Source organism: Caretta caretta, chromosome 5 (genome assembly GCF_965140235.1).
Source record: "Caretta caretta isolate rCarCar2 chromosome 5, rCarCar1.hap1, whole genome shotgun sequence".
Taxonomy (NCBI): Eukaryota; Metazoa; Chordata; order Testudines; family Cheloniidae; genus Caretta; species Caretta caretta.
In genome coordinates, this window is record NC_134210.1 from 74,319,523 (window position 1) to 74,338,953 (window position 19,431).

At 42.4% G+C, this 19,431-nt stretch overlaps 1 protein-coding gene across 1 annotated transcript; it reads right to left on the bottom strand.

Moving 5' to 3' along the window:
- Positions 1-7,290: 7,290 nt before the first annotated feature.
- TICAM2 (TIR domain containing adaptor molecule 2) lies at positions 7,291-19,067 on the bottom strand. Its single transcript, XM_048851334.2, has 2 exons — positions 18,731-19,067; positions 7,291-8,932 (listed from the first exon to the last, which is right to left on the bottom strand). Exon 2 carries the CDS (start codon positions 8,883-8,885, stop codon positions 8,220-8,222), a length of 666 nt encoding a protein of 221 aa, XP_048707291.1. The 5' UTR covers positions 8,886-8,932; positions 18,731-19,067; the 3' UTR covers positions 7,291-8,219.
- Positions 19,068-19,431: the final 364 nt, after the last annotated feature.

Genomic DNA, 19,431 nt, shown 5'->3' on the forward strand with positions numbered 1-19,431 from the left:
CTGTTACTTCCAAGTGATGCGTCCCCAGTTTATAACAAAAATTCTTGTTATTAATCCCTAAATGCATGACCTTGCACTTTTCACTATTAAATTTCATCCTATTACTATTACTCCAGTTTACAAGGTCATCCAGATCTTCCTGTATGATATCCCGGTCCTTCTCTGTATTGGCAATACCTCCCAGCTTTGGGTCATCCGCAAACTTTATTAGCACACTCCCACTTTTTGTGCCAAGGTCAGTAATTAAAAGATTAAATAAGATTGGTCCCAAAACCGATCCCTGAGGAACTCCACTAGTAACCTCCTTCCAGCCTGACAGTTCACCCTTCAGTGTGACCTGTTGTAGTCTCCCCTTTAACCAGTTCCTTATCCACCTTTCAATTTTCATATTGATTCCCATCTTTTCCAATTTAGCTCATAATTCCCCATGTGGAACTGTATCACATGCCTCACTGAAATCGAGATAAATTAGATCCACTGCGTTTCCTTTGTCTAAAAAATCTGTTACCTTCTCAAAGAAGATCAGGTTGGTTTGACACGATCTACCTTTTGTAAAACCATGTTGTATTTTGTCCCAATTACCATTGACCTCAATGTCCTTAACTACTTTCTCCTTCAAAAATTTTTCCAAGACCTTGCATACTACAGATGTCAAACTAACAGGCCTGTAGTTACCCAGAACACTTTTTTTCCCTTTCTTAAAAATAGGAACTATGTTAGCAATTCTCCAGTCATACGGTACAACCCCTGAGTTTACAGATTCATTAAAAATTTTTGCTAATGGGCTTGAAATTTCATGTGCCAGCTCCTTTAATATTCTTGAATGAATATTCAAGATTCCTTCTGGGCCCCCCGATTTAGTCCCATTAAGCTGTTCAAGTTTGGCTTCTACCTCGGATGTGGTAATATCTACCTCCATATCCTCCTTCCCATTTGTCGTCCTACCATTATCCATAAGCTCCTCATTAAAGACTGAGGCAAAGTATTTGTTTAGATATTGAGCCATGCCTAGATTATCCTTAACCTCCACTCCATCCTCAGTGTTTAGCGGTCCCACTTCTTCTTTTTTTGTTTTCTTCCTATTTATATAGCTATAGAACCTTTTACTATTGGTTTTAATTTCCTTTACAAGGTCCAACTCTACATGGCTTTTGGCCTTTCTCACTTTATCCCTACATGTTCTGACCTCAATAAGGTAGCTTTCCTTGCTAATCCCTCCCATCTTTCACTCCTTGTAGGCCTTCTGCTTTTTCTTAATCACCTCTCTAAGGTGCTTGCTCATCCAGCTTGGTCTACAACTCCTGCCTATGAATTTTTTCCCCTTTCTTGGGATGCAGGCTTCCGATAGTTTCTGCAACTTTGACTTGACGTAATTTCAGGCCTCCTCCGCCTTTAGATCCACAAGTTTTTCAGTCCAATCCACTTCCCAAACTAATTTCCTTAATTTATTAAAGTTAGCTCTTTTGAAATCAAAAACCCTAGTCACAGATCTATTTTTGTTTATGCTTCCATTTAGTTTGAACTGAATTAGCTCATGATAGGTCGAACCAAGGTTGTCCCCTACAACCATTTCTTCTATGAGGTCCTCACTACTCACCAAAATCAAATCTAAAATGGCATCCCCTCTTGTTGGTTCAGCAACTACTTGGTGAAGGAATTCATCAGCTATCTTATCCAGGAAAATCTGAGCCCTATTATTATTACTAGCACTTGTCCTCCAGTCTATATCTGGGAAGTTAACATCTCCCATAATCACGCAGTTTCCATTAGTATTTACTCCATTAAAAACATTAAAGAGGTCTCTATCCATATCCACATCAGATCCCGGCGGTCTATAGCACACCCCAAGCACTATCCCAAGGGAGGCTCTAGTAGCTTTCTTCCTCAATGTGATTTTTGCCCAGACAGACTCTCTTATCCATTCCATCACTTTTAATTTCTTTACAGTCTACCTCAGTATTGATATACAATGCTACTCCACCACCTTTGCCTTTATTTCTGTCTTTCCTAAACAACACATACCCTTCAATACCTGTAGCCCAATCATGACTACTATTCCACCATGTTTCTGTTATCCCTATAATATCTGTTTTCACTTCCTGCACCAGTAGCTTTAGTTCCTCCATTTTGTTACCTAGGCTCCTCGCATTAGTGTACAAACATCTTAATTTTTGCTGTTTGGCCTCGCTCACATTCTTTACCCAATAAGGCACAGACATTCTACCACCAGTATCACCTATTAGACTGGTATGTACACTACCCTTCCTCCTTATGTCCATTTTCTTCCCTCTCAATGTAAAAATCCGGCATGGAGATTACCTGGACATCTCCCAACCATCTTCCCCAGATTCCTAGTTTAAAGCTCTCTTGATCAGTTGTGCCATCCTCCATCCTAGAAGTTCCCTCCTTACCCAGGTGAAGTCCATCCTGAGAGCAGTCCTCTGTCCATGAATGCTTCCCAGTTGTCATACATCCCAAAGCCCTCCTTATAGCACCAGTGCCTGGGCCATCTGTTGAGCATCATAATCTTGTCACACCTTTGTTGCCCTTTTCTAGGAACAGGCAGAATCCCACTGAAGATCACCTGAGCCTTGATTTCCTTAAGCGTCTTCCCCAGCCTGGCATAGTCTCCCTTGATACGTTCCAGCGAGAATCTAGCTGTATCATTTGTTCCCACATGAAGGACAATCAGTGGATTCTTTCCTGTTCCCGTTAGGATCCTCTTCAGAGCTAGAGTCTGTTGATATTCAGGGAGCAATGGAAGGCTTATGTATTCAGTGATGAATGGGGGCTGGGGTGAGATAGTAACGAGGACAGTTCATGTTATGCCATTTGTTGGTTTGGTTGATAGGTATTTTCTACATGCTCCCAGAAGTTTTGTAATGGGTACATTTTTAGAAAAGAAACAACCAACTAAATAGCCTAGTCATGTTAATTATAGCCTTAGCACTTTGTTAGGCCTTTAGGAAAATTAAAATGCATCACTTATAATCTATAGTGTTGTCAGTCAAAATATATAATTATACATACAATATAATTACAGTTGGATAATATGGGTCTTTGTTGGGCTTGTCTTCATAGAGATACTACTTTCATCTCCCTGCCATAAAAATCTCTATGTACCTTTCTAATACCACACTCATCACTAGGGTATCTGAGCATCTTATGCTCAAATAAATTTGTTAGTCTCTAAGGTGCTACAAGTACTCCTTTTCTTTTTGAGAATCTTATGGCATTAGAATGTGTCCGACCCAAAAGTGGTGCTGAACAGGAATCATGACAGAATTTCAGCTTATGACAGACAACAGAAGTTTGATTTGGCTGAAGTCAGTAACACTAACTCCCAGCCAGACATTCACTTAATTATCAGGAACAAGGTGGGTGAAGTAGTATCTTCTATTGGACCAACTTCTGTTATTGAGAGACAAGCTTTTGAGCCACACACAGCTCTTCTTCAGGTCTGGAAAAGGTACTCCAGCATCACAGCTAAATGCAAGATGGAACAGATTGTTTAGCATAAGTAGTTAGTACATATTCTAAGGGACCATTCAAGGTAGAGTGGCCTGTTACCATCTCTGTAGTCAGAAGACATTCTCTCACCACCAGAAGGTGGTCCAGTAAAAGGTATTACTTCATTCACCTTGTCTGTCTAATATTCAGGGACTGATACGGCTACAACTACCCTGCTTCATGGAATGCTGGTATTGGCTAGACTCCACTGGTCGCTGCCTTCAGTCCCCCGAAGTATCCATGGGGCCACTGCCCAGGATGGTGTGCAGCTCCTCGTAGAAGCAGCATATCTTTAGTGCTGCACCAGAACAATGGTTGATGTCCCTTTCCTTCTGGTACGCCCACCTCAGCTCCTTGATCTTAGCATGTCCCTTCTCCTACATACCACGAGCAATCTGCCCGCAGATATCAAAGTTCCTATGGCTTGAGCAAAGCTGCAACTGCATAGCCTCCTCTCCCCACAGACCCAGCAGATCCAACAGCTCCAGTGTATTCCATGAAGGAGTGCGTCTGTTGCAGAAAGCCAGCAGGATCAGCTGTGAACATGTTGTATGAACAGTCCAGGCCGAGCAAATGGAAAGAGGAATTTCAAAATTTGTGGGCCTTTAACTGGGAAGAAGTGCATGCGGGGCAGCAGAGTTCAAGCTGCTCACCAGAGAGGTCATGATGGGCATTGTGGGACACCATCTGAAGGCCAATTAGGGTGACATAAACAAGCATAGTGTCGTACACTGTTACTGTGTCGCTCAAACTACATTGCAAAAATATCTGTGCCTCTTATCAAGGTGGTTTTATTTTGTCGGCATAGCAGGGAAGTTACGTGGTCAGATGAGCATTTCAATGTGTACACCACTGTTTTATTGATGAAAGCTGACTTTTGTCGACAAAATTGTAGTGTAGACAAGGCCTGAGTAGAACCTGGTAGGATGGCAGACTGTGATCAGCTACATGCTCCCTTTGGGCTACAAAGGAACTGCAGGATTTAGGAGTCTCCACAAATTTGGTAGAGCATGGAATGGCAGGGTATAAGTTGTCCCATGGAAGCTTGCAGACGTAGCGAGAGGGTCATTTTTATTTCGGGTCACTATCTAGTTTTCTTTTAATTCTTTTAAAAACACATGACAGTACCACATGTTGTGGGAATGTCTTCTGGTTAAACATGTAGAAAGAAGTTGGTACTAGAATTAAAATAATTTTGGGCTTTAGCAATCAAACATCAGCCAAGAACTACATATTAGGATATTTACTGTTGAATTTGGGCCTCTCTGCAGCATATTGTTCATGGTTTCTGAGAGCAGCCACAAAGCGAATGATTTTACAGATGAAAATAAATCATGGCACAGAGTAGAACAATAATGTTCTGACTTCTTTGACCTAGTGGCCAAAGGGTTACTTTCTCCACAAGGACCAACTACCCGAGTTTAAAGAAATGGGAGCTCCATTTTTAGCAACGTTTGACTAAGGAACTCCAAGGCCCAGGGGCCAGTCCAGACCTGCTTCCCCTTGCTTCACCCCCTTAACTCTTTCTCCACCTTCTTTTTCCCCCTGCTTTCATACTTTCCTTCCTTCCTTGTGTGTGTTTCCACCCATAAGTTGCAAAGCATTTAATTATTTGATTTCACAGTTAATATTAAGGTTGTTGCATATACATATTAATGGTATGTTGTACATTACAGATGGTAACTTTAATTTTAGAAAAGAAACCCCCCCCCCGAAAATTATTTTTCTATTGTGATTTTGCTATTGAAAAGTAAAAAATTTTAAAAAATTAATAAAAACCAGACAGTAATTAAATCAAATGGATCAACGTACACAAAAGAGCTCTACTAACCTTCAGAATTAAAATCTTCCTCCCTTGATCCACCCATCCCTTTAAGGAAAGTAGATAGGACTTGTACCCTGCACTGTAAGGCAACAGAACAAGGTTCTGTTCATGCTGATCACAGTTTTGTTTTATAATCCTAAATCCAGTCTTTACATACTCTCCTCTTAGCTGTCTATCTGATGCTGCCAGCTGCTCTAGTAGTTGCTGAGCAATTGTAGTCAACATTGTCTGCGTTGGACACTGTACTAGGTCACTAAGGAATTTCAGGGGTTCTTCAGTGGCTAGGAAAATCCCAAGGGGACTGGAGCAAGACTTGTTCTGGAGACCTTACCAGACCTTAGAGAGGCCTGACTGACAACATTTCAACCTTAGACAATAGTATTTATTCATTTTTGAATGTTCGGCAAAGCTATCAGCCTCCATACCGATTTAGTATCTGGTCAGTCAGCAGGGGGGTCTCCCAGCAGGGGTTTGTTTTGGTACACAATATAAATGAGAAGAGATTCATAGCCAATAAGAAGTTTCACTCTGTTGTCAGAGTCCCTGACATCATAAATATCACAATGAATAAATAGGCCCTGATCCTCAGCTGTACTAAGGGCACCTTGTGTAACTCTATTGGTGCAAAACAGCCCGAAGCTAGTGTGCTACAAAACCACTGTAACAGCTCCTACATCACAGCCTGCTAGTTGGTTGGTGTAGGGTGCATGGCCAGAGCTTCCCATTGTCTTGGTGATTCCTAGCTGCCATAACAGCCCCTGAAGGCTATTGTATTGGCTGTATTTTAGAGCAAACCGAAGGCTGCTTTAATATAGGTGCACTTGGTCTGTCTGTGGCAAAGGCCTAGGATCGGGGAAGTGTAAAACTAGCTAATGGGGCCACCAGAACTACAGGTGGTGTAGGGGCAGAGGGCCCTATGGGGATCTGATGGGTTTAGAGTGGATATACCTCCTCCTCCCCATGGGGGCAAATCCCCTTCGCAGCAAGATGATGTTGCAAGGGAGCTACGTGAGGGAATGCATATGGAGATTTCCTCCCCAATTTCACTTCTCTTTGGTTTTACCACGATAGGCTGATGTGGCCTGATTGTGCATAGCATTTATATATATTATGTTCAAAGCACTGTACAGACATAACTAATTCCATAACACCTTTGTCAGGAAAGTGTGAAAGTATTATTCTCATTTTAGAGAGAAGGAAATTGAGGCAGCAGGAGAAATTGCTTCTCTGAGGTCATGCAGCAAGTCAGGATTAGAATACAGGATCTCCTAATGTCCAACTGCTATTGAACAGATATTGTGCCAAGGATCAAATCCTACTGTCTTTTCTCCTCAGCAAGGGATAACTGGTTTTGATCAGAAGTTCATGGTTACCACTTGCATAGAACAAGTGATTTCAGAGAATGAAACACTGACACAGAAATGGGTATTAAAAAATATTAAAATACCCAAATGTTATGCTTCCCTTTTCATTAGAAACAGCAAAGACTTTACTACTGGATTAATACTTCCTTCGCTCCCCATCAACATTACACAAGTGCACTTAAATCTGACTTAAACAATTGAATCATAGGCGTTAATCCTATCATGTACAGGAAAAACACATACCAGTGTAGATCCATTTTAATAAATCTGGGGAAATATGCCTAAGAACTGGGATACTGAAAGTGTTTTAAACTTAAATAACTCAAAATTATTTAACTTCTAAAATTACTCCCTTCCTTCTTTTCAAACATGAATGCATGACTCTTATCTTTAAGAGAGACCAGGTGGGTGAGGTAATATCTTTTCGCTAACTTCTGTTGATGAAAGAGACAAGCTTTTGAGCTACAGAGAGCTCTTCTTCAGGTACATCTTATCTCTAAGATCTTCACAGTTTCCCAAGTTCCATCTCTCTATGCATCACTTTGTCAGTTTTTTCTTTAAGATTTGAACAAAAAACAAGTTTAGTCAAAAGAAATTGAGAGTGTTTGTTTATTTTAATTTGTAAAATGCACCTACCCATTTGGTCAAGATGCATAATTAGAAAATATATGCTTTTTAACAATTGCAAACATGACAAAAGTAGTGCACACATATTTTGAGATTCTTATTTCTTAAGATAGCAGCATATATTTTGTAGGGCGCCAAATATATTTCCCTGGTTTTGTAACACTTGTAAGTATTTTTAATATATTTATATTTCTGATCTAAAGATTGTTATTAATAGAATAGCTTCCTTACAGGATGTCATCCTGTGCCGCTTTTGTTGGCTCTCAGTAGCAGCCACTGTTAGTACTACCCTATTTATTATTTGTTTCCAGTAGCAGCTACATGTGAGGAGCTGTACAAACTTAAAGGAAGACACGGTATCTGCCCAGTAGAGCGTACAATATAAAGAGAAGCCAAATAGATATGGGTAGGGGAAGTGGCATATCATAAATAAAAGGGTCAAGGTGATGATTGGCCACATCTTGATAATACTGCTGAAAACATACAGATGTTAAGTAATAAAAACAATGACAGGTTTCAGAGTAGCAGCCGTGTTAGTCTGTATTTGCAAAAAGAAAAGAAGTACTTGTGGCACCTTAGAGACTAACCAATTTATTTGAGCATAAGCTTTCGTGAGCTACAGCTCACTTCATCGGATGCATAAATTTGAGCTTATGCTCAAATAAATTGGTTAGTCTCTAAGGTGCCACAAGTACTCCTTTGCTTTTTGCGAATAAAAACAATGTCTTTATGGGAAACTCTTTCCACCATGTTTTCTGTGGGTTAGTTTCTCAAAAGAAGGTGTTTCTCTCGTACTTGAGATGAGTAAGTAAAATGAGTAAACTAATTTACCTCCTTCAATTTAATTGTCGATTTAACTGTCTTTATGCATGTCTTTCATCATTCCAATAGCTCTAGTGTGTCTCATTTATTCTTTCTTTCTTCCACATTGCTTGCTGTTGCCTATATTTAGACTCCTGGAAAATCTTCTCCACTTGTTTAGCAAAGCCAGGACTATCTTCTTCCAGGGCATTAATGGCTTGCAGAACACAAGGAGTCTTCTCTCTTGGAAGTGGATTATTCAGTGGCCTCAGTGGTATGACAGAGTTATATTTATGCTGTTTGTTAAGAGCGTTCATCAGGGAGGCATAAGACTGGAACTCACACCAAGCCTCACTCAAGAAATGTTCTGTCAACAGAATAATAGTCCATGCTGACCTATTCACAGCATCATTTAAGTTTTGTAAGAAATGTCTACCACTTGGCATTTCAGCAAAGATTATTCCAGGTTTAATACAAAAATTATTTTGTAGCAGATGCCGGAGTCGGCTGGCTTCATCTGCATCATTCTGAGCATGCAGAATCACAAACTTGTAAAACACATCCTCAGGATCCTCATCACTGCTGAGAATTTCTGGAACACTTGTAGCGATCCCTTCTATGTCAAGAGACAGGCCACACAATTCATGATTTTGCTTGAAGTCTCTCTCGCCTGCACTCACATTGGTATCCTTTTCTGTGTTATTTGGTAGAGGGGGAGGATTTCTTTTGGACTTAGTGTTGCCCATTATGATAAACATACACGTCAGAAGATGTGTTCACGTGGTTAACATCTACTCATTTCACTCTAAAAAACAAAAAGTAAAAAGCTGTTGAATCTTATGACAACCTAAAAAAGGCATTCATAGCAATCTAGAAATAACCTGAACTGTCTGAATTGGGCTATTATACATCTTAATGAAAGATAGCAAAAATGCTGAAAGGGACCTGGTGGCAAAAGTGGACAATAAATTATATGAGCGAGCAATACGATATTTCAGCAAAGAAAAAAGTGTTGTTAGACTACAGCAGCAGCATGTCATGGAACAGAGAGTTAACTGTCCAACTATATAGATCTCTGGTAAGATTACACCTTGAATACTGTGTTCACCTTAAAGATGTTCACCAAAAAGATGTCAGCAAATTGGAGTAAATTCATAGAAGAGCAAGAGCCTATGTATTATACAGTATGTTAGATCTAAATTATGCAACAAGGCTCCCTCCATAAATGCACTGAATTCTGCAGAAAACCAGGAATTATATGTGACAATGGTTAGTTGATTATAAAGCCATTTGATAACCTTCAATTTTATTGAAATTCCAAAAATATTCCCACAAAGTTCTATTTCTGTAGATTCATACAACGCAAATGGAGATTTAGAGTCTGGTTCCCTTCCCACAGAAGTCAGTGAAAAGCTTCCAATAGACTTCTATGGAAATTGGATTAGACCCACATAGCCACATACTTGTATTATACATATGGCCTTATAGAAGAGCTATAAAAATGTTTAAAGAACTAGAAATGACCGAGGAGGAAAGATGCAAGTATGCATAGACTGGTGAAACAATAATTGAAGGAGACATCGTAACACAATTTATAAACATATGACGATAAATGTAAAAAACAAGGAGGGATTGGAATTGTTTTTAGAATGGGTAAAAATGGTATGATGCCCAGTGATTAAATGAAATTAAGAAAAGAACAATTTAGGCTGGATATCAGAAAAAAAACCCTTCTGGTTGTGAAAACTATTAAGTTATGAAATAGTCTCTGCAAGGAAGTGGTGGTGGACTCTTTGCTAGTCTCACTTTGAAACTGAATTAGATAAAGCACTATAAATTGTTTGGGATCCATCCTGTATTGGCTAGCATTTTACTATTTAATGTAATAGATCTTCCCCATCTCTAACCGATGTGAAATGGCACAATGAAAGCAAAGGGAAACTGGTAATCTTTTTGTACTTTTAAAAAAGATTAAGTTTTCATCATTGACGCAAGTGAATAAATAATTTAAAAAAAACAGATAATATTATGCAGAATATTTTTAGTTAAAGTGCTGTACAAAGGGTTAGCTATTCATTTGGAACATGCCAAGGAATGTGATTCAGTTTCTGTGTGCTCCAGTAAAGGGGCATCCATATTTCTTGAGTGACATATAAGTCATGATGTTCTACTAACGATAGAGCGACTGCTTTGACAGAGCCCTAGCAGAATGACACTGAAGGGGATCAAGAAATCTATACATACACTGAAGAAAACAGATGAACGATTTTGTAATTTCTCATGAAATGATGACCTGAGCCAACAAACCAAATCATTGTAGTGGGATTTTAGTATCTGGTTTTTTTCACATGCAGTTCTTTCCCAAAAGAGAACGTTGCTAACTTTCTATTTTAGTGCATCACTCCAAGATGATTTGTGTTTCCCATTAAAACCACTGACCCATGATAGCAGCATACTTTTAACTAAAACTTGGTCTGCTTTATCATGTAACCAGAATTCAATCAGCTATTAAAAATGTCACAGCCATAAGCTATAGACTTGCTTCTACTTTAAAGTGATTATTATCTGTTAATAATATAGCACTAATGAAAATTAAGGAGTATATGGCAATTATTGAATTGTTTTGTAACACTTCTCTTTACATGTAGATTAGTGTCTAAAAGCCTTGATACCTTTTCTGGGATTTTAATAAAATTAAATTCATCCAAGGTGGACTACTGGTTTGTATATCTATTGATTAAAATGCTTTCCTATTTATTTTGACAAGTCGTATTGACAACAGCATCATAAAGCACACACATTTCTGCAATAATACAACACTACCTTGTATTAAATAGATGAGCTATATTGTCATCTTATGTTTGCTTTTTAGAAAGTAATATTGTGAAATGGATCATTTCACCAAGGACCATATTGCTCCAATCCTATAAACATTTACCATGTGAATAGCCTCACTGATTTCAAATTAATGAAAAATATTCTTAAAAAACCTGACATTTCAAAGGATATTTATTCCTGTTTATTAATATGCCCTAGAAGCTTTAACCTAGCTTTGGTGCCGTAACAATTTATTTGTCCTCCACAGCACACATACAGACTTGTTAACGTTGCTCATTGCTGAGAAAGAAATTGTTTTTGAAAAGTTGCATGAAAATTGCACAAATTTTGCAAACAGATACAGTATAAGAAAAAAAGTTAAACCAATATTTTGGCCGATCCACCATGCAAATACCTAAATGAAAAGCAGTTTGCTCTTGCATTGCCCGTACCTGCTGTATTTTTTTTTTAAAGTGCTGAAATTCAGTTTTTTTTCTTTGCAATATTGGAACAGATTTTATTTTAGTTGGAACAGCGCCACCTTGTGACACATACTTACAACATAGCATCAGCATGTACATCATCCTTTATATTAAATGTATGTCAACATGTTTTACAGAATTAATACTTGGCCAAAATGATCCATTCCATTTCAATAAGCAGAAGAGTCTGAGATCCAGCAGATCCTCAGCCAGCATGGATTCACCAAGGGAAGGTCATGCCTGACTAATCTAATCGCCTTCTATGATGAGATTACTGGTTCTGTGGATGAAGGGAAAGCAGTGGATGTATTGTTTCTTGACTTTAGCAAAGCTTTTGACACGGTCTCCCACAGTATTCTTGTCAGCAAGTTAAGGAAGTATGGGCTGGATGAATGCACTACAAGGTGGGTAGAAAGCTGGCTAGATTGTCGGGCTCAACGGGTAGTTATCAATGGCTCCATGTCTAGTTGGCAGCCGGTATCAAGTGGAGTGCCCCAAGGGTCGGTCCTGGGGCCGGTTTTGTTCAATATCTTCATAAATGATCTGGAGGATGGTGTGGATTGCACTCTCAGCAAATTTGCGGATGATACTAAACTGGGAGGAGTGGTAGATACGCTGGAGGGGAGGGATAGGATACAGAAGGACCTAGACAAATTGGAGGATTGGGCCAAAAGAAATCTGATGAGGTTCAATAAGGATAAGTGCAGGGTCCTGCACTTAGGACGGAAGAACCCAATGCACAGCTACAGACTAGGGACCGAATGGCTAGGCAGCAGTTCTGCGGAAAAGGACCTAGGGGTGACAGTGGACGAGAAGCTGGATATGAGTCAGCAGTGTGCCCTTGTTGCCAAGAAGGCCAATGGCATTTTGGGATGTATAAGTAGGGGCATAGCGAGCAGATCGAGGGACGTGATCGTTCCCCTCTATTCGACATTAGTGAGGCCTCATCTGGAGTACTGTGTCCAGTTTTGGGCCCCACACTTCAAGAAGGATGTGGATAAATTGGAGAGAGTCCAGCGAAGGGCAACAAAAATGATTAGGGGTCTGGAACACATGAGTTATGAGGAGAGGCTGAGGGAGCTGGGATTGTTTAGCCTGCAGAAGAGAAGAATGAGGGGGAATTTGATAGCTGCTTTCAACTACCTGAAAGGGGGTTCCAAAGAGGATGGCTCTAGACTGTTCTCAATGGTATCAGATGACAGAACGAGGAGTAATGGTCTTAAGCTGCAGTGGGGGAGGTTTAGATTGGATATTAGGAAAAACTTTTTCACTAAGAGGGTGGTGAAACACTGGAATGCGTTACCTAGGGAGGTGGTAGAATCTCCTTCCTTAGAGGTTTTTAAGGTCAGGCTTGACAAAGCCCTGGCTGGGATGATTTAACTGGGAATTGGTCCTGCTTCGAGCAGGGGGTTGGACTAGATGACCTTCTGGGGTCCCTTCCAACCCTTATATTCTATGATTCTCACCTAAGACTTATGGGCCTGATTCTGTTTTAATACTGTTTTTACAGTGGTATAATTCCACTGACCTCAGTGGAGTTTCTCTTGATTTACACTGGTATTAGCAGAATCAGGTCCAGATGATGTGAGGCTACAGCTCTGGGTATTTTCTTCTTCCCTTGGACCAGAAGGAAACTACTGTCCTGGAGTTCTGGACAGGGCAGTGCTCCACAGAGCAAGAGTGGGAAGAGGTAGGGCTGAGACTCAGCCAGCAGTATCCCTTGAGGAGAGGATGATTTTGTCCAGATTCTTATAACATGAAGGGTCAGATTATTACTAGTCACTCTTTGGCAAATATGTATTTTTGTTGGCAGAGCCCAATAACGAGTGTTTCTTCACAGGGAGAATGTATGATTTTTTTTAATAAAATTAAAACTTTAAGTAAGAACACAGTGCCAATTTGGCCCCAATTTCTGTAATTTAACTTTTGCCAGAATAACATTTTATCTTTTTAACTACAGAATGGAGAAGCATTTGGGGAAGGTTTACACAATGCTGTCATACTTTTTTCAGTAACAGGAAGGGGAAAAAAAGCAAGTTACATATTACAAAATATATCTAGGCTCAGAAGGATTTGTGCATATCTTCTCTGAATTTCACCAGATATCAATATTTAGTTTTTAATGCTGATTAATAATTTGTTAATTATTTTAATAGAATAAAAGAGTCATTCCACTCTCACCGCAACTCACACACACTGGGTTGAGTGTCCAGAACAAACCCCCTTTCAGGGTTTCCTTTAGTTTCAATAAAAATGAACTATAGCCAGGCTTGACAGAATATTTTCTTCATAATGTCAATGGATAATATCAATGTTTATTTGTAAGCATTTTAAAATATTTAACTTTTCACAGTTGCAAGAAATTACAGGGATCAGATATTTATTTAATGACAGTAGACATTGAGATTCAAATAGTTAAAGCTTTATAAACTGCTATAACACAAACTGTCAGCATCATGTCCAGTTATACAAAGTAAATCATACCCATTTTTACTTCATACCTGTTTGAATTCATTCACTAATCTATTTGTAACAACCCTAATTTAAAAGTCTAAATCACTGGATATTTTAATCTAATAAAGTTCTCATGCAGTATTTTCCTTATTTTGCCTATCTGTAAATTTCAGTTATCAATGGAAATGTATTTTCATCCATTTGAGAGCGTATGATGAAACCAATGTTTACTGACATTTACCAACAAAAATCTAATCCTTCCAAGCCTTACTATACTCTGAGCTCCCCCCTGAGAAAGCTGTTTCTAGGTGTTTTCTCCCCAAGAATTCCCCTCTCACTTCCAAGTCCCTCCTTTCCCAGAGCAGAAGTTTTTAATGCTGTAGACTTGAACTAAGGAGACTATGCCCTAGCTCAGGGGCGGGCAAACTTTTCGGCTTGAGGGCCACATTGGGTTTCTGAAATTGTATGGAGGGACGGTTAGGGGAGGCTGTGCCTCCCCAAACAGCCAGGTGTGGCCCAGCCCCCTATCCGACCCTGCCTCGCTTCTTGCCCCCTGATGGCCCCCTGGGACTCCTGCCCCATCCAACCCCCCCTGTTCCCTGACCAGACCTGGACCTCCCACCACCCCATCCAACCCCTCCTCTCAATCCTGACTGCCCCCCACCCCTGGAATCCATGCCCCACCCAACCACCCCTTCTCCCTGTCCCCTACTGCCGCCGGAACCCCTGCCCCTGATTGCCCCCCGCCGCCCCATCCAACCCTCCCTCCTTCCTGACTTGCCCCCCGGGACCTCTGCCCCCATTCAACCCCCCTGTTCCACGCCCTCTGACCACTCCAACCTCTATCCACACCCCCGCTCCCAGACCATCACCCCAAACTCCCCTGCCCTCTACCCAACCCCCCTTACCGCGCTGCCTGGAGCACCGGTGGCTGGCAGCGCTACAGCTGCGCTGACCAGAGCACGCGGATAGGCAGCTGCGCCGCCCGGCTGGAGCCAGCCACGCATCGCGCAGCACAGAGCACCGGGTCAGGCTGGGCTCTGCAGCTGTGGTGCCCCAGGAGCTTGCAGTCCCACTGCCCAGAGCATTGTGCCAGCAGCACAGTGAGTTGAGGCTGCAGGGGAGGGGGAACTGCAGAGGAGGGGTCGGGGGCGAGCCTCCCAGGCCAGGAGCTCAGGGGCCGGGTAGGAGGGTCCCGCAGGCCGGACGTGGCCCACCTCTGCCCTAGCTTCTAGTTTGATTCTACAGAATGGTGCTACCTCTGCTTTCATGTATCTTACATTCCTCAGAGTAAACTTGAAAAATCACACTTTGATCTGAAAATTTGTACCTACTATTGTTACAAGTAACACCAAAAAGAGCTATAACTGATATTTTTTTTCTCCCAAAAATCTATTTAAGTCAAATTTCAAAAGACTGTCAAATGCTCCAAGTAACCCATGGGAATACATGAACCTGGGAAGGGTGACATGATCCTTTGTGCCCCCACCACCTGTCACCTTTCCTGACTGTCAAATTTATACCCACGGATGTGGATATCCACAGATAGAAATCTGTACCTGCTGAACAGCAGGGCTCTCCCGGGAACTGCATCAGCAAAAGGAACAGAACGTGGGGCTGCCCAGTGGCCCCATGCCGGCAGCTCTTCCGGCTCCTCCACCACCCCCAACCCTGCCCACAGGCCTTCCACACAGCTATATCTCCTGTCTGGGGTCTGTACAGCCCTACTGGAACGGACAGGGCTGGGGTCGGAATAGAGGCGCCGGAGGAGCTGCCTGGGTGGCCCCACATTCTGCTCCTTTCGGCGGTGTGGTTCCCGGGAGAGCCCTGTGGTGTTCAGCGGATACAGAATATGTCTTTCCAGTATGGTGTGCCAGCAATAAATGATCGTATCGGCTTATTTGCACCACTGCTTATGCCCACCTAGACTCTTGTTTAATCTCAAGTGTAAATAAATGATGGGGATGGGGGACTTCAGCTACCCAGACATCTGTTGGGAAAATAACACAGCAGGGCCCGGATTATCCAACAAGTTCTTGGAATGTATTGGAGACAATTTTTTATTTCAGAAGGTGAAGAAAGCTACAAGGGGAGAGGCTGTTCTAGATTTGATTTGGACAAATACGGAGGAACTGGTTGAGAATTTGAAAGTGGAAGGCAGCTTGGGGAAAAGTGATCATGAAATGATAAAGTTTATGATTCTAAGAAATGGTAGGAGGGAGAACAGCAAAATAAAAATAATGGGATTTCAAGAAGGCAGCCTTTAGCAAACTCAGGAAGTTGGTAGGTAAGATCCGATGGGAAGCAAGTCTAAGGAGAAAAACAATTGAAGACAGTTGGCAGTTTTTCAAAGAGACATTATTAAGGGTGCAAGAGCAAACTATAGCACTGCATAGAAAAGATAGGAAAAGACCTCTCTGGCTTAACCAGGTGACTGTCAATGATCTTTAAAAAAAAAGTCCTACAAAAAGTGGAAACTAGGTCAAATTACAAAGGATGAATATAAACAAATAACACAAGTATGTAGGAACAAAATTAGAAAGGCCAAGGCACAAAATTAGATCAAACTAGCTAGAGCAGTGGTTCCCCAACTTGTTCCGCTGCTTGTGCGGGGAAAGCCCCTGGCGGGTCAGGCCGGTTTGTTTACCTGCCGCATCCACAGGTTCGGCCGATCGCGGCTCCCAGTGGCCGCAGTTCGCTGCTCCAGGCCAATGGGAGCTGCTGGAAGCGGCGCGGACCTATGAAGCGAGCTGTAGCTCACGAAAGCTTATGCTCAAATAAATTGGTTAGTCTCTAAGGTGCCACAAGTACTCCTTTTCTTTTTAATGAGTTCTTTGTTTCGGTTTTCACCAAGAAGGTTGTTGGTGATTGGATGTCTAATATAGTGAATGCCAGTGAAAGAGAGGTAGGATCAGAAGAAGCTAAAATAGGGAAAGAACAAGTTAAAAATTACTTCGACAAGTTAGATGTCTTCAAGTCACCAGAGCCTGATGAAATGCATCCTAGAATACTCACGGAGCTGACTGAGGAGATATCTGAGCCTTTAGCTATTATCTTTGAAAAGTCATGGAAGACGGGGGAAAAGGAGTCCAGTGGCATCTTAAAGACTAACAGATTTATTTGGGCATAAGGTTTCGTGGGTAAAAAGCCCACTTCTTAGATTTCAGAAGACTAGAAAAGGACAATTATAGTGCCAATGTACAAAAAGGAAAATAAGGATAACCCGGGGAATTACTGACCATTCAGCTTAACTTGTGTACCCGGAAAGATAATGGAGCAAATAATTAAGCAATCAATTTGCAAACATCTAGAAGAAAATAAGGTGATAAGTAACAGGCAGCATGGATTTGTCAACAACAAATCTGTCAAACCAACCTGATAGCGTTCTTTGACAGGGTAACAAGCCTTGTTGATGGGGAGGAAGTGGACAACATGGTATATCTTCTTATATATAAATATAAACTGTGTCACACAACCTTCTTATAAACAAACTAGGGAAATGCAACCTAGGTGGAGCTACTATAAGGTGGGTGCAAAACTGGTTGGAAAACCATTCCCAGAGAGTAATTATCAATGGTTCACAGTCATGCTGGAAGGGCATAATGAATGTGGTCCCCCAGAGATCAGTCTGGATAAGTTTCTGTTCAATATCTTCATCAATGATTTAGATAATGGCATAAAGAGTACACTTATAAAGTTTGCAGACGAAACCAAGCTGGGACGGGTTAGAAGTGCTTTGGAGGATAGGGTTAAAATTCAAAATGATCTAGATAAACTGGAGAAATGGTCTGAAGTAAATAGAATGAAATTCAATAAGGACAAATGCAAAGTAATCCATTTATGAAGGAACAATCAGTTGCATACATACAAAATAGGATACGACTTCCTAGGAAAGAGTACTGTGGAAAGGGTTCTGGAGGTCATAGTGGACCACAAGCTAAATATGAGTCAACAGTGTGACACTGCTGCAAAAAAAGGAAACATCATTCTGGCATGTATTCACAGGAGTGTCATAAACAAGATACGAAAAGTAATTAATCTGACGTAATTAATCTGCTGTACTCCGTGCTGATTAGGCCTCAACTGAAATAGTGTGTCCAGTTCTGGGTGCCACATTTCAGGAAAGATGTGGAGAAACAGGAGGAAGTCCAGAGAAGAACAACAAAAATGATTAAAGGGCTAGAAAACATACCCTATGAAGGAAGACTGAAACATGATAACCGTTCTCAAGTACATAAAAGGTTGTTACAAAGAGGAGTCAGAAGAATTGTTCTTCTTAACCTCTGAGGATAGCAAAGAAGCAATGGGCTTAAATTGCAGCAAGGGAGGTTTAGGGTGGACAACAGGAAAAACTTCCTGTCAGGGTGGTTAAGCCCTGGAATAAATTGCCTAGGGAAGAGAATCTCCATCAGCAGAGATTTTTAAGAGCGAGTTGGACAAACACGTGTCAGGAGGAAAGGTCGCGATAATACTTTATCCTGCCAGGAGCGCAGGGGTCACTTGCTACATCAGGTAGCAGTTTCTTACAATAGCCGTTTCTTACACTCCACCACATACCGGTAACTGCAACCACTGGCACATTCCTACAGGGAGCAGTTTAAGACACGACACCGGCTGGTGTCTGAGCGCAGGGAGCGGGGTGGGGCAGCGAGGCAGCCGCAGGGCAGGCGGTGCGGGACGCGCACGCAGGGGAGGAGCGGCGGGGCCGCGCGCTGCGCAGGGTCTGGCCGGGGCGTCGCGTGGGCCTGTAGCTCAGGGGAAGCGGCTGGGGCCCAGGCTTTCGGCGGGTCTCCCCCCAGGAAGGGAAGCGCCGCGGGTGGAGTCTGGGGCGCCCCGCCGGAGTCACTTACCGGGCAGAGGGAGCGGGGCCGCTGGTCCTTTCCCCCAGGCGGAAGCGGTGACACTGGCTGGCGAGGGGCCAGGGCGGGGCCCGGCCACAGCGCGTGTGACCGGCAGGACCCCGCCCCCTCACGCCGAGCGCCGCCGGGAGCGCCCGGCGCGGCCTGCCTCCTCCGGGGAGCCGACTCGCCGCGCCTGACTCGGGGCCGCGCTGGGCTGGCTGAGCCAGGGCGGGCACCATGGGAGCCAGGCCCCCGCCTCCCTTTTCTGTTCTTCCTAAACGGTGAATTGGAAAGCGGCTGGAACATAGGTGCGCACAAGGGCATCCACGGGTCACGTGAGAGATTAAAATGTCCCGTCCCGTCCCCCAGTTTGGAAAAGCGACGAGCCCGAAGAAGAGCTCGGTGTATTGGAAGCGTGTCTCTTTCACCCCCCTTAGTTGGGCCAAGAAACGGTATCACCTCACCCTCCTTTGCTCTTCATGCGTCAAGGCGTAAGCCAGCCGCCCTGGGGAGGCATTCAGAAGCTTTCGTGGTGTGGCATGTTACTGCATCAGTTCCCATTTCAGGGGTTCTTTCACCTTCCTCTGTAGCGCCCGGTACTGGGCACCGCCGTACCCGAATGAGAGAACACTGGGCGCAATGAACCTCTGGGCCCAGTGGCAGTAGTTATAGAGGAGGCTCCAAAAAGTGATTTAGGCGTTGTTCCATTT

Coding starts and splice junctions, on each gene's coding strand:
- TICAM2 (XM_048851334.2), bottom strand. CDS start 8,885: ATGTTTATCATAATGGGCAACACTAAGTCCAAAAGAAATCCTCCCCCT.